This window comes from Ylistrum balloti, unplaced genomic scaffold, assembly GCF_031769215.1.
Source record: "Ylistrum balloti isolate Yb309-2 unplaced genomic scaffold, AGI_CSIRO_Ybal_v1 Utg369782, whole genome shotgun sequence".
Taxonomy (NCBI): domain Eukaryota; kingdom Metazoa; phylum Mollusca; class Bivalvia; order Pectinida; family Pectinidae; genus Ylistrum; species Ylistrum balloti.
Window position 1 is genome coordinate 1833584 of NW_026781970.1, and position 15579 is coordinate 1849162.

Here is a 15579-nt window from a genome sequence, read left to right on the forward strand (position 1 = left end):
GGGGGCCTAGGACTGATCCCTGGGGAATACCAGATGATATGTCATTCCATTCAGACTGCTTGTCATTTATTCTTACATGTTGTTTTCTCCCATTCAAAACACTTTCTATCCATATGACAATTTGTTCAGAAATGTTGTATGATCTAGTTTTACTTAATAATCTTTGGTGTGGTACTCTGTCAAAAGCTTTCCGATAATCCATATATATGCAATCATTTCCATAACCTTTATCCATAGCCTCTGTCCATTTATCCAGTACATCTAACAACTGAATTGAAGTTGAACGGCCCGATATAAATCCTTATTGCCTTGAAGAGAAAAGATTGTGTGATCGCATAGTCATTTATATGCCCGCGAATGATTGTTTCCATTACTTTACATACCACAGATGTAAGGCTGACTGGCCTGTAATTCCCTGCTGCTCTCTTGTCTCCCTTTTTAAATATTGCACACACTCTTGCATGCTTCCAATCAACAGGAATGGATCCCTCTCGAAGAGTTTGGTTGAATATCAGTGCTAGTGGTATCACTATGGTGGAGGCAGTCTTCTTCAGAAACTCTGGATGCATGTTATCTAAGCCTGGTGATTTATTTGGATTTAAGTTATTGAGTACATTGGTAACCATTTCATTGGTTATCACAAGTGTTTTCATATTGCTGCTTGTTTTAATGTGCGTTAGTTCAGGTAGTTAAGGTATTTCTCCTTTTTCTTCTTTAACAGAAACGCTTTGAAAGAAATGTTTTCTTTTTCTGAGGCCACTATTTGAGATTTGTTGTCCAGTGGGTTTTCGTAGATTTCTGTTATTTTATCTTTGGATTTAGTTTTTGAGTTAATACATTTCCAGAACAGCTTAGGGTTATTTTTGGCTTGTACAGAAATGGATTGTTCAAATTCCTCATCTAGTTTTCTTGTCTTTGACTTAACTTGGTTCCTTGCTCTGCTATATTTTCTCTTAACTTCTATATCTGATGTTTCTGTTACTTTTTTGGAGAGTGCATACTTCTTCCTTATTTTTGCTAGTGTGTCCTCATCTATTGGAATTTGATGTTTGTTGTTTCTTTCTGGTTTTAATAATTCTGGATGGTACATAGATATCAATCAAGTTCTGAAATTTGCTTTTAAAAATTCGCCAGTTTTCATGGATGTCCCTATCTTCATTTAATAAATCTTTCCAGTTGGTCTCTATGATTTCGTTGTTAATTTTGCTCATAGATTGCTTTTTTGTAACATTTCTTAGATATGCTTCTACATGTTACCCTTGTATTACAGACTATGCTCAGAAGAATAACACTGTGGTCACTCTTCCCCAGTGGACTCTGGTACTCTATTGATGTAACGGTGCATTCCTTGTTAGTAATTACAAGATCTAAAACATGGGGTGTGTCGTTTCCTCTCCATCGTGTAGGTTTGTTGATTTTTTACCATATGAAATTGTCTTGTAAGAAGTTGGGGAATCTATATTCTTGTGTTTTGATACTATCTCCTTTAGAATTCCACGTTTCCCATTTGATATTCGGATAGTTGAAATCCCCCATAATTACTGAGTATAGTTTTTCGTTGACACCTCATTGCTTAATCTTATCAAGTTTCTATTACTCTCATCCGTTCCACTGTCGGATCTGTATATCAATTCAATAAGAATCTTTTCCGTGTTTATTTAAAGAGATTTCTATGAATATATTTTCCTGGAACAATGTTTCTATTTCCAACTCTCTGGATGGAAGCAGCTTGTTTATGTAGCGTATCATACCTCGTCCAATACCATTCTCAATGTTCTTATGGAACATATTGATAGCTATTGTTTCCCTCGATAGAGAATACCCGTGGCTTCATATTTAGAGATCTGGTTTTTGGCTTTACTTCTGTAATTCCAATAATATCTGGATTTAATATTGTTCATTCTTACAGTTAATTCAGATATCTTGTTTTAATTGGTCTGCGTTAGTATACATTCATTGAAGATTAGAAAACATGACTGTGCTATGTTTGCTTTCAATAATGCTCTGTGGTGTTTTCTACCTCTGATCTTTACACTCTGATTTTCATAACTTTTCTGGACTAAGGGGGGAGGGGGGCGTACTTTGAAAGTAAATTCCCCTGATGATTGTGACTACCTTTTTTGTTTAGCCTCTTCCAAAAGTTTCCTCTCTTGTTCTTGTTCTGACTTTGTAAGGTCATTACTGATTTTTATGTTCCTAAGACTTTCTCATCTCCTCCTAGGTTTTTCTTTAGATGTTTAAACAGTGTCTTTTTCTGTTCTATTGAAGTTAGTGTTATAAGCAAAGGTCGGGGATTTGGCTGCTTATCCTCCTGCAGTGAATCTTTTTTATAACTCCCAAGCCTATGCCAGCTTTCTGTAGTGTTCTGATGGGCAGGCTTGAAATTTACGTTATTTGTATGATTAAAATGGTAACCGCATGTGAAATTAAGTGAAAAATAAGTATTGTAAACTGTAGAGTACATTTTGACGCGAAAAAAAATAAGAAACTAAATAATGATACTAAAAGCTGACTAAAAAACTCCGAGTTGCAGAATGTAACATTCGTATAACATGGTACTAAGGGAGATAACTCGTGTAGTTAGAACAGAACCACTCAGACAAAATATAGACGATAAACGGAAAGGTCGAAGGGAGCCAACGCCATTATATTAAAATGCCATATAATGAATCAACAATTTGCGCCCACACATACATCGCCATAACTTGGCCTCTTCGTCAGGAGCGTTTCTTAAAGTGTTGTTCTGTATTTACACATACTTACATATCGTTATCAAAGGAACGTTTATATTCAGGGCGTAGCTTCAACAGAAAGAAAAACCTCGTGCATAGAGTATGTCGGACAAAATTACAAAACTATGGTTGAAAATAAATATCTAATATTTTTGATAAATAAAAAAATATAAATAGAAAATTGTTAAATAACTAGGCCTAGTGCATTGCTTACAGGAACTTTATACACGTGATACTATTCTACTTCTTACTATCATTTCAACGTTTCCGATTATAATGTTGTTAGAGTGCAAATTTTCAAAATGAAGAAGGCTTCTGGATTACAGACGTCGATCGACCAGTTTTTCAAACAAAATAAAGTCTTTTATTTAGTCAGGGGATTGAAGTTTGTTGTTAGATAAATAAATAAAAACTGTCTCAGAAAACGATTCAAAACATCTTTGAAATCATGAAATTCATAAAGTGACATTCAGAATCAACATATTGTTAAAAATGCGTTTCCATTTATAAATGATTACCCTTCTGTATTTTAAAAATCGTTTTAATCTTCCGCGGCGAGTTCGACAAATAATCATGGATGGCATTATAACTAAGACAGCGGACCAATCATGACAAATGAAACTGAAATATAAAGTACATATGTTATGATAAATTTTCTAATAATAGCCGCGTTTTCTTAACGCCAGCTATACAAGTCAATAAGGTCTGATTCTGATTTTTTTGCGATTACAAATAATGATAATAATAATGATACGGCATTCAGCCGAGTTATCCGTAAGTTATCATTGATGTGCCATATTGCTAAGACCTCTTAACTGGATCCGCCTATGAAATTATGCAGATTCTTTATTGTCTTCGAATGTTTTGTGAGTTTTTGAAGGAACTGTTTGGCTCAGATGTCGTGAAACAAAACAGGGACCGGTTTACGATAGTAGATGGAATTACTTTTAAGCGGGAAATCCAAACTCAGACCATGAGCAAAACGGAGGTAAGATTCTAGTAGGCCATTGGGCAGGTAATCAAAAACTATTGCAAACCAAAAATGAATTTTACAGGTTCACAAAATCTCCAAATGAAAAAAAAATCTTTCCAGCTTCTGAACAGGACATTCGGTACTCTAGGTTAACGATCAAATTTACCCAGACCAAGGAATCTTTTTTACCAAAACAAATCGGCGACGCTCTTTAATAGCTTCTGTTTCAAGGACCAGTTCTGAGATGATTCTAAGGCAAACTCGATGTTTTGACATTTCCGTCACGATTGTGTGGACCATAAAAACTATTATCTGCAAAACAGTCGCTGATGCAGACCGATGAACCAGTGTGTGTGGTGATTTTGTGCTTTAAACTCGCCAGCATTCATGAATAAAGGATATTTCAAAATCAATTATATGTCCTTATTTCCTCCCAATAGAATTAAGCTCTCATTACATTCAGTGCAGTAATGATCAACTGATGTATACTCAGCTATATCTCTTTAGCTTAAATCTACTATTACACTCGTCTTTGTGGCTTGTAAGCTAAGAATAATTAGGCATTTATCAGCATTTCCTTGTGTCTGTAGAAGTTGAGAGTACAGGTCACCTTACTAGACTTGGCTAGTGGGAATTTCCCTTTAGTCAAGCGGTAGAGTGTCCGGCTAGAGACTGAAGGGTCACTGGTTAGAACCCTAGCAGTGGCAGGGTGTTTTTCATTACTCCTTCCTATTACACATTTGGTGCCGTCGACCATTCCAAGCTTAGAAACTATAGGAGATTGAGATGCTTAAAGATATTGAACCAAGGTTGTTGTTGCCTTGGGGGTCAAAGACTTTGTAAAGGAGGGAGTAGTGTAGAAGTTGAGAGTACAGGTTGCTTTACAAGCATCAGAATTTCGAGCGATAATGTGTCTGGCTACAGACCAAAGGGTCACTAGTTCAAACTCCAGCAGTGGCAGGGTGTTTTTGCATTACTCCTTCCTATTATATGTGGATTTTAATTAAAGCATTACTTTGTAATGCCCCTAGATTCATGAAACTTCAAGTTAGAAAACATCTCCGCATTGATAAACAAGAAACAGCAGTAAATATAATGCACATTTTTCCTTTATGCATTTACAACATCAGGAGTACAGAACTATATTTGGAATGTCCATAGAATGCAAATGAAGACATGAATAGTAGATAAATGTTATATAGCAGAGGAAAGTGTGTAATCTGCAGCGAACTATCATAAATGTTGGCTTCAGTTGACTGAGGATGAATGTTGTCATTGTGCTTTGATTTGGAAAATAAAAAGTTATGTTGCTGAAAATTGATCAAAGCATTACTGGACATTTGATGTTACTACATACTTTACTGGTTATGTCCAGCTATCCGATGAAGTTTGGCGAACACCGTTATGAAGAAGACACATCACATCTAAGCCTATCATGCTTTATTAGAGGTGAAGATTTAAAAAAACATTTCCTTTTTGGTTAAGGGATTTTTGTCTACGAAATTACAAAAAACTGACTCAGTTTTGTATGAAAAGGGCTAAGGTCAAAGACGGGAAATGGTTTAAGTTTTTCAAAATCTATCTTCTCGTGGATTAAAGGATTTTGACCTGAAGCATCATGTGAAAGAACTTGGAAAGCAATAAATCTTTAAAATCTCTTCTTTCTCTGCCTTTTTGGGAAACGGTCAAAATCCAAACTGTAATCAGATGAGTGATGCAGGCCCTATGTGACTCTTGTTTCATGATTCTGTTAAAATTACCACACTGAAGTGTTGTAATGGGACCTGTTTTGACACCTTAATGACAAGGGATGTACTTTTTTGGACTAATTGTGATGATAATTTCGCATTGATATAGGAGAGAGTGTTGGTACATAGAGATGACCTGGCACGCCTTGCTACTGAAATCACACAGCTCCGACAGACCTACCCTAAAGTTGTCAACAAACGTGTAACTACTGCCATTAGCAAGATCAACCATTTAGAAACAGGTATCAATAAGTAATTATATGGTGCTGAACCAAATATTTATATTATATAAGTATGTACTCCTAGCTAGCAGACTTGCAAAACTCATTAACTCATTATGCCAAATTCTGAACGCAAAAGACATGGGGTTTACAATTTCAAATCTCCATGTAAACAGTTGAGTTTGAATGATGAATAACGCTCAAAAATTGAACGAAACAAGTTTTTTTCCCAACTTGAAATATCCATTAAAATGAATTTTCCAGTTTTCCAAATTCTCATTAATGCAGATCATTACTAGTATCTATTAAAATCATCTTGATTTGATGCCAGTAATTTCAGGACTATAATATATTAAGGAGGGCATGGCAATGTAAAAACATAATCATTTTAGAGTTCTTTGAGAGTCATATGGAAGGAAAAGTCACTTGATATAAATTGTAGAATATCTTATCATTCCATCTTATGTTGCTAAATTAATTCTGTGTGATAAAGTTTAAAGATGTATGTATGTATTTAATTCTTTTCCAGTGACACAAAATTACAATACCTTAACTTTGTCAATATACAAATATTTAACAGGTTTGAAAATGAAATATATTCTGGTACGTCATTATACTAAAAGACAATTAAAGAGAGTGACTTTAAAAAAAAACAATATATGGCTGTACCACTACATTTTTCCTCTGGTAGGACGCACATCACAAGACATGTTAGATTCAATTAGGTTAGATACACTTTCTATTATATATTAAAAAGAACATAAGATGTCAGCTAAAATACAAAAACATATCAGAAGATTCTGATACAAAATGTATTGGATCTTTTTACTTTCTAATGTCATGGATTTATCCATAATATCGGGAATCCTACCAATATCTGAAAAGGAAGAATTTTGAGAATTGGAGAAACAGAGCGCTCTTTTGATCAGAATTCAAAAGAGGGATAGGAATGTATGACATACATGAACAATACATGAATGAAATATGATAATGAGGTTAGGTTGATATTTCTTTTTTGTGATTGCATGATTTGAAAATATGTGAAGTAAAAATATACCAATTAGCTCAGTTTTGGAGAAAACTTTCACAAAGGCCTTTATACCAATATACGGGTATTGTAGAAAAAATATTTCTTAATGATGCCCCTAATTATTTTGTGTGTATGCTAACAGGTCTTACAGTGAAAGATTATAATAAACTCCCAGTTAATACATTGGTTGGGACTGCTGTCAGAGTATCTTCTTAAATCTTGTTTATAGAGTTTTGCCAACTTCAACAGAAGTATGATGAGTCTGTGACAGAGACACAGCGCTGGAAGGCTCGTTGTGAGATGGCCGTTACAGATTGCCAGAAGGAAAAGCAGGTTAGGCCAAATTAAAAAAAAAGATTGTTAAGTTTGCTATTAAGCAAACTGGTAGTATTTTTTCTAGCAACTTTGTTGTAAGCATAGTAAGTATTGAAATGTAAATCTTGGTGAAATTACTTATCCTCTTTATCCAAAAGCAAAGCAAGCTTTTTAAGTCATCATAGAATAATGTTTGTTAACAGCAGTAAATTGTAAATACAAATATCAGGATAAAGGTATGTATCCTGCAAGATGAATTTAGAGGGTAAAGGCATGGCCAGCTGTCTCAAAATGTTGACTTAAACATGTTTATACTGACACTGTAAAAATTGCAGATAGGGTTTTTAGTTGTAAGGTTGTGTGAGCTTAACATTGTATGAAAACAATATCTAGGTTCGCATAGTATTGGGCTTGAGAATTTGATGTGTTATAATGTATTATAAGGACAATGTCCATCTTTGGTGTTGTGTGGTTGGAGATTACGATATATTATAATGTATTGACAGGGAGAGGGCAATGTCCATCTTTGTGTTGTGATGTTGGAGATTATGGTATATTATAATGTATTGACAGGGAGAGGGCAATGTCCATCTTTGTGTTGTGATGTTGGAGATTATGGTATATTATAATGTATTGACAGGGAGAGGGCAATGTCCATCTTTGTGTTGTGATGTTGGAGATTATGGTATATTATAATGTATTGACAGGGACAGGACAATTACCATCTTTGTGTTGTGTGGTTGGAGATTATGATGTGTTATTATTGACTGTCTTGACAGGACAACTTTTGTGTTGTGATGTTGGACATTATGGTATATTATAATGTATTGACAGGGACAGGACAATATCCATCTTTGGTGTTGAGATGGAGATTCTGATTATGTTAATTTACAGGACAATGTTCAGCTCCGATGTGAGGTTCGAGACCTGAGCCAGCAGCTCTCCCAGCAATCTGACTACTGCTCCAGTCTTGGCTCTGCCTGTTGTACACTTCTGTGGAGAGTGTCGCGGTGTGAGGAGAGCATTCAATCTATCCTGGTTGGGGTAGGTAGCCTTGACCTGATATAGCTTGTACGACCTTGACCTGTCAATGATTACCTAATGTCATTAGAAATACATATACATGTATGACATACCAGTAACCCTAATGATGAAATAATATGGTGTCAAACTTGTCCTTAATTTTTATGCTCCCCTGAAGGGAGAGCATATATGCCAGTAGTCACTGCTGTGTCCATCCGTCCGTCTGTTTGTTCGGTTTGTCCTTTGTCAAAGTTATAGTTATTCAAAGGAGCTGAAACAGTTTCACTCTTCATGATGTGGGACTGTGACCCTAAACTGATACCATGTAATTATATATAGAGCATGGATTATTTATGATGCAGGTCTGCTGATTGACCACAAATTGGTCAATGTAACTCCAGAACCTAGGTATAGATGAAGTACGTCAAATATATTGCTGAACCTAAATATGCATAAATATAAATTCAGAATTTTGATTTGACCCCTAGGGACTTGGGGTTGAAGGATGTGATCCCAAAGGGAGAGGTATTGAAATTAGATTTAAAACCCTACTCCTCCTTTCTGCCTGGGTGGATTTCAACAAGCTTTGGCCTAAATCATCAGTTAAGATAGGCAATTATTTAAAAATTCAGAAATTTGATTTGAACCCTAGGGACTTGGGGGTGGGGGGTGGGATCCCAAAATGGGTAATCAGACAATATTTTGCTTCAAAATGCTACACCTCTTTAATGATCGAATACATCATTGAGGATAGGGAATCATTTCTTATATTCAGAAATTTGATTTGACCCCTAAGGACTTAAGGACAGGGCCCAAGATGAAATAAGGCAATATTTTGCTTTAAAATGCCACTGAATGGATTTCAACCAAATTCAGAAAGTTGATTCAACCCATAGATAATAGGAATGACCTTGATCCTCTTGAAAGGTCACAGGGATCAATTATATTAAAATCTTCTCAATAACCAAAAGGCCAAGGATGATGATATTATGTCTGTAGCATGCTAGGATGTAGGGGTACCAACTTTGGTAATATGAATGACATTGGCCCACTTTCACAGGTACCAAATGTGTTAAAATGTTTAAATGACTTCTTCTCCATAATCTTCCAATAAATATTGGACCAACTTTTAAGGTCACAGAGGTCAAATGTCTTGAAATGCTTAAACAACTTCTTAATAACCGAAAGGCCAAGGGTCATGATATTAGGCCTGTAGCTTGCTTTTTCAAGAAACAATACGTCCAGAGTAATGGCAATGGTGTAGTGCATGTATAAAGAATATGATTTCGTGTCTGCAGAAAATGTCTTGATGAACCAACATTGTCACTATGTAAGCTGTAGAGTAATTAAGCAATTTATTTTAGTCCTATTTTGCCTCTTTCATATATAGGTCTTTATAGTCAGATGACCGTTAAGGCCCATGGGCCTCTTGTTTCTTTTCAAATTACATATTCACTTTAGTTGATTTACATTTTTTTTATTTATACCATAAAACTTGTCTCCAACCTGACAAATTTGCTAAGAATGCCTGGTGTTACACCCCATTGAACTAGCTACACGTGATGTAGTTACTATTCAATTTCCATAAATGCAGAAAAAAGTTTCAATGTATAGTATTGAATCATTGATTCAGATGAAATATGTCCATAGTTGTAGGAGGTACAGTAAGAATGATTTTTTGAAATTTTAGATGTAGATTTACATTGAGACTGATTGCAAAAACAAATGGCTGACAGCTGTTGTCAGTTAATGTGTTTGTTTTCCATATTTCTTGAGAAGTCTTATTCATGATACCAAGCTAGATTTTTCTGTCTCATAAAATCTGTTGGGAACTTTGATACAATATTTCGCTCCAGGTGACGTTATGATTAAAATCACTGATGTCATGATCAATGTGTGTAACCAAAATGGGAAATAATCTCATTGATACTAAGAATTCGGGAATGAAATGTGTAGATCTGTTATAATTTTCAAAATGTTAAGCTACAGTATTTCATAGTTTAGGTTATTACATTTCTTGGCTGACAGAGTAATTATAGAATAGTCTGTGTTTAAGTATTGATATTGTTGAGGAGGGAATGTTTCCCTGAAACCATTAGAAAGGCTATATTCGTTTGAGTTGAGTTAAAATGTCATCATTTACTCATTATTAAATTAAATCAAATTTTTAATCAAAGAAGAATAACCTATTAATTTTTCATTACTGGAACAGACCAAAGTGGATGAGTTCCTCTGCCTGGTGACTAGCACTCTACAGAGCTACGTTTCAGCCTACAAGGTGGACTGGCCTAAAGATGATCAGGAGGAGACACAGTTCATTTTGGCACTTTGTGGGATCATCACAAGTTTGTAATTATGTCACTGCATCAATATGGGGTGCCCTATAGTAATCAGCTTGTCCGTCTGTCTGTCTGTTTTTTTGTTTCTGTACAATATTTCTAAGTCTGTTGGGCCAATGGACTCATACTTTATGCCAAGCTGGCCTGAAGGAAGTGCTTGCTTGGGGTATGTAGCTTTTCATCTCCCAAGGTTTAAGGTCAAGGTCACTGTTGCTATAAATGGAAAATAAGTTTCCATGTGAACACTAGAGTTTGCTTTGGCCAATCTAACCCAAACTTTAGTACTTCCTCACTGAAAGTGTTTCTTGGAATGTCTTTACAGATTTGAAGGTCAAAGGTCAAGGTCACTTCTACTATAAATGGAAAAATCAGTTTCCCTGTGATAACTGAAATTTCTTTGACCAATCAAACTCAAACCTCATAGGATACTTCCTTTAAAAAAAATGGCTTGTTTTGGATTGTTTTTCAGGTCCGAGGGTCAATAGTCCAGGTTATTGTTAGAAAATTGGTTTCCATGATATAACTTGGGTTCCCTTGGGCAAATCTAACTCAAACAATGCTTTCTTACTAAAAGTGCATTGCAAAGAATTGCTTTTCAGACCCAGAAGTCAAAGGTTGAGTTTATTGTTGTTAAAATGGAAAATCCATTTTGTGGAATAACTGGTGTTTGCTGTTGCCAATTTAATTGTGTCTCGGAGGATTGCTTAGATTTTTCTATAAAAATTCTATCAGAAATTTTGTGAGGTAACATACACAAGCTTTACACTAGTCATAATAGTTTTCATTTCACATAAAAATTTGAAAATATGTATTTGAAAAATATTTGCCAATGTGTCAAAAGCAGTAAATGTCTTGATATTTGATAAAAAAAAAAGTGATAAAGTTGAATTTACTTATAAGAAATTTAAGTGTATTATTTTATTACATGATTTTCAGATATAGCTGCATCTGCCTATGGCCGAGACTTCCTTATCACAAACCAAAATGGCCAACAGGTGATTGACACCTACTTCAATGTCTTATCTGAAGCTCCCAATGGCAAAAGTGCTCGTTTGAAAAAGTAAGTTATGTGAATAATGTGTTTATAGATTTTCATACACTTTAAGGTGAGATAGAGGTGGAGGGGGGCATACAGAGTGATACCCTTATCATCAGTCTTCTGTTATATCTGGAGATTACTTTGATATAGGGAGAGGCAAGGGTTCTCTCTTTGCCATGGCCATGGTATAGTGACCAACCCCCTCCATGCCCCACCCTAAATTTCCCCTCTCACACATATGTTTTTTAGTATGAGTTTAAATGAATGAATCATGGTGATAATAAAAAAGATTGATGAAAAAGTTAATTAGCATGAAAATAGTGTAATGCTTCACTTTACCATGGCAAAGTGAACTCCCTGTGCCCAATCCTAAATTTCCCAACCCTTGTTGTTTTTTTTTTTGTTTTATTATGTATAAGGAACATAATTAAGTGTCAACTTTTCTACAAAAATGCTATTTGTCATGAACAACTGAAGGGATTTTGACCAAATTAAGTCAGAAGCATCCTTTAGGGAAGAGAAACATATTTCGTATAAATGATGTGTCCCACCCCCTACCCTCCAGGAACTGAAGGGCGGAAATGGGGAATTTTGTAAATTCTTTAAAATCCTACCTCTACAGGAATGATTGGATTTTGCCCAAATTTTATGTGAGTAATATTCAGTTGAAGGAAAATACATTTTGTATAAATGGTGTCGCTTGGCCCGAAGGAACAGGAGGTGCGGAGCCCAAAATATTAAATAGAGCAAATTTTTAAAATTCCTACTCCTCTTGCAGGAATGATGAGATTTTGTCCAAATTGCGCTGAAACATGTTTGGGTGAAAGGGAAATAATTTCATATAAACAGTGTGTCGCAGCCTCCTGTGGGACAGGCAAGGAGGGGTGCAAAGGACAGGAGGGGAGGAGGGGCCCAATAGGGGAAATAGGTTATATCTTTGAAGCAGGTGAGATCATAACCCCATAGCCATATATATAGCATAGCTGGGCATAAAGGGTTAAACACAATCATGATCTAAGAATTGCCCCTGGGGTCCTAGTTTCTTGGTTATATCTTTGCTACATTTGAGATCATCACCCTTTAACCAAATATAGCAATGAAGGGCATCAAGAGATAGATACATTCATGATGTAAGAATTTGCCTAGGGATCTTTCCCCATGCCTAGGAACTTCTGGAGTAACCTTTGAAACAATTGAGATCCCCACCCCATAACCACAGATAGCAGAAATGGGCATCAAGAGATAAATACATTTATGATGTAAGAATTTGCCAAGGGATCTTTCCTCACCCCTAGGCACTTCTTGAGTAACCTTTGAAACAATTGAGATCCCCACCCCATAACCATTGATAGCAAAAATGGGTATCAAGAGAAAACACATTCATGATGTAAGAACTGGTCCTTGGGTGTGGTCTCACCCCTCTAGACTAAATTTTGGGTGATATCTTTGAAAGGGTTGAGATCCCCACCTCATGACTATACATAGCATTGCCAGGCATCAAGAGAAAAACTCAATCATGGTGTAAGAATTGACTATTTGGTGTGGCACTTCTATAGGGACTTATTTTCTTGGTCATATTTCTGAAACAATTGAGATCCCAACCCTATATCAATATAGATTCTTACTGAGGAAGTCATGGTGTAAGGATTTACCATTGGTCTTGCCCTACCTAACAGGTTACCTAAGTGACTGGGCTGTAACTTGGAAATATTTGAAATACCAACCTGTAGGCATGTATACCATTACTAGATCATTACGTTAAGATCCAGGTGAGAGATACAAGTCCTTTGGGTTTCATACTTTGTCTTATAACTTGATAAATACAAATGAAAAATTCAAATTCATGTCCTGTATAAAGTTTATTGTGATTATTGTTTATTAGAACAGCACAAAATGTTAGGGGTATTATGGAAAAAAGGTAAAAGATGCTTATACAACAAAGTGTGCTGAAAATATTGAATACATTTATATCTCCAGCTTGATCCTCATGGCATTGTACAACATCAGCATCAACCAAAAGGGAATCAAGTATATCAACTCCAAAGGAGGCGTACTGGGGATACTGTCCTGGATCTTACAGGGTAGGTAACACATTCTAAAGGAGGCAAACTGGGGTTACTGTCCTGGATCTTACAGGGTAGGTAACACATTCCAAAGGAGGCGTACTGGGGTTACTGTCCAGGATCTTACAGGGTAGGTAACACATTCTAAAGGAGGCAAACTGGGTTTACTGTCCTGGATCTTACAGGGTAGGTAACACATTCCAAAGGAGGCAGGGTAGGTAACACATTCCAAAGGAGGCAAACTGGGTTTACTGTCCTGGATCTTACAGGGTAGGTAACACATTCCAAAGGAGGCAAACTGGGTTTACTGTCCAGGATCTTACAGGGTAGGTAACACATTCCAGAGGAGGCAAACTGGGGTTACTGTACTGGATCTTACAGGGTAGGTTACACATTCCAGAGGAGGCAAACTGGGGTTACTGTCCTGGATCTTACAGGGTAGCAGGTGTGCTAGGTTGACTCTCCTAGATCATACATGGTAGTTTGTTTTATCATCTCATGATGGCATGGAAGCTTTTATTTCTTAAGTTTGATGTTACATTTTGCTCTGTTTGAAATTTCAGATGAAAATTGAGAGACCTTTAATCATGAAAATACTGAACTGATATTCATGTTCTCTACTGGTTGTTTAGATGAGAAGGAGAGTAAGAATAAGACAAATGCTCTACGTTTGATTCAGTCAATCCTGTGTGATAATAGCACTCGTGTTGGGGCCATACTGGAGCTTAATGAAGTGGTAAGAACTCTTTAAATGATAGTAGCTGGGTATGAAAATTCCATCTAAAGACATGTTCTATATCAGCAATAATTTATGAAACATTAATAAGAATCAAAATTTTCATATTGCTTGTGTTTGATTGATAATGCAGACATGTTTTGTAACAATATGAAATACAGTTAATGTATGTCAGAGTCTTCAGTTAAATTTTCCAAATTAAGTGATTAAATGATGATTTAATCTTAATTAACTGGAGAAGTTTGTGATGTTTTCAGCTGCCAATGTCAGTCTTACAGCAACTAACAAAGGATAAAAGTAAGGAAATACAACAGTTGGCACAGGAGATCATTTCTGATATCCAACTCCAGTCCAACTCTGAACAGTGACTCGCTCAGCTCCAGTCCAACTCAGAACAGTGACTCACTCAGCTCCAGTCCAACTCAGAACAGTGACTCACTCAGCTCCAGTCCAACTCAGAAAAGTGACTCACTCAGCTCCAGTTCAACTCTGTTTTTAAGCTCCAATTTTCATAGAGCTTTATATGACCTTTGTTTTAAAAAAAAAGGTTTTCAGTTCTGAACCTCAGTCTTCAAAGTTTGATTTAGTATTTAATGTCAATACCTCGCTGTTATTAGGTCATCTGATCAGAAGGGTCACAATGACCTATAGCTACTGTGTTTTTTCCATCATTGTGCACTCTCTGCTATGTGTAAACTGCTCAAGTTCCAACAGTGGGATTGAACTGACATTTCCCTGAAATGATCCTGAGATGGTCTTGACCAAGTGTTGTCATCCCCTGTGAAATGCATTTGTAAGGAATATATTGATTTGAGCTCCATCCATTTGACGGCTTTTCTGGGCTATAACTTCAAAACTGTTGATCTCAACTTCACAAAACTTGCTGTATACATTAAGTTAGTGCCCTAGTTGACAGCATTTTCTTTTTTGTATTTTTTATGTTTCTATTGAATTTTTCATTTTCTTAGGTTTCTTGTATTACTCCAGGACTTATAGAGTGTTGCATAAATTTGTTCATGGACAATACCAAGCTCTATTCAAATATCAGCAGTCAAACATACATGATCTACATCAACATATATACTCTTACTATAAGGTTGATATATATATATAAATGAAATGTTGAAGTTGAGGAGATGCAAGAAAATTTAATTGATAATTGACAAAAGATGTTACATTTTGCACTAGCACTTTCACTGTATTAGATTTTCAGATGATAGTAGCAATATGTAATAGAGTGACGTCACAAATTGTTATACCGGTATATAGATATATATATATGATATTTTGGTTTTACACCAACAACTGGGTGTGGGGGTTAATTCCAAGCTTTGCGACTCCTTGTTATTGTTCGGGTTGG

The 15579-nt window shown here is 35.8% G+C and overlaps 1 protein-coding gene across 1 annotated transcript; it reads left to right on the top strand.

Annotated features, from left to right (window-relative positions):
• Positions 1 to 3705: 3705 nt before the first annotated feature.
• On the top strand, positions 3706 to 14587 carry LOC132544217 (heat shock factor 2-binding protein-like). Its single transcript, XM_060207790.1, has 9 exons — positions 3706 to 3720; positions 5563 to 5695; positions 6934 to 7037; positions 7914 to 8063; positions 10255 to 10387; positions 11318 to 11441; positions 13398 to 13501; positions 14116 to 14219; positions 14477 to 14587. Exons 1-9 carry the CDS (start codon positions 3706 to 3708, stop codon positions 14585 to 14587), a joined length of 978 nt encoding a protein of 325 aa, XP_060063773.1.
• Positions 14588 to 15579: the final 992 nt, after the last annotated feature.

Coding starts and splice junctions, on each gene's coding strand:
- LOC132544217 (XM_060207790.1), top strand. Junction 8,064..10,254: donor TTCAATCTATCCTGGTTGGG/GTAGGTAGCCTT, acceptor TTACTGGAACAG/ACCAAAGTGGATGAGTTCCT. Junction 11,442..13,397: donor AAAAGTGCTCGTTTGAAAAA/GTAAGTTATGTG, acceptor TTATATCTCCAG/CTTGATCCTCATGGCATTGT.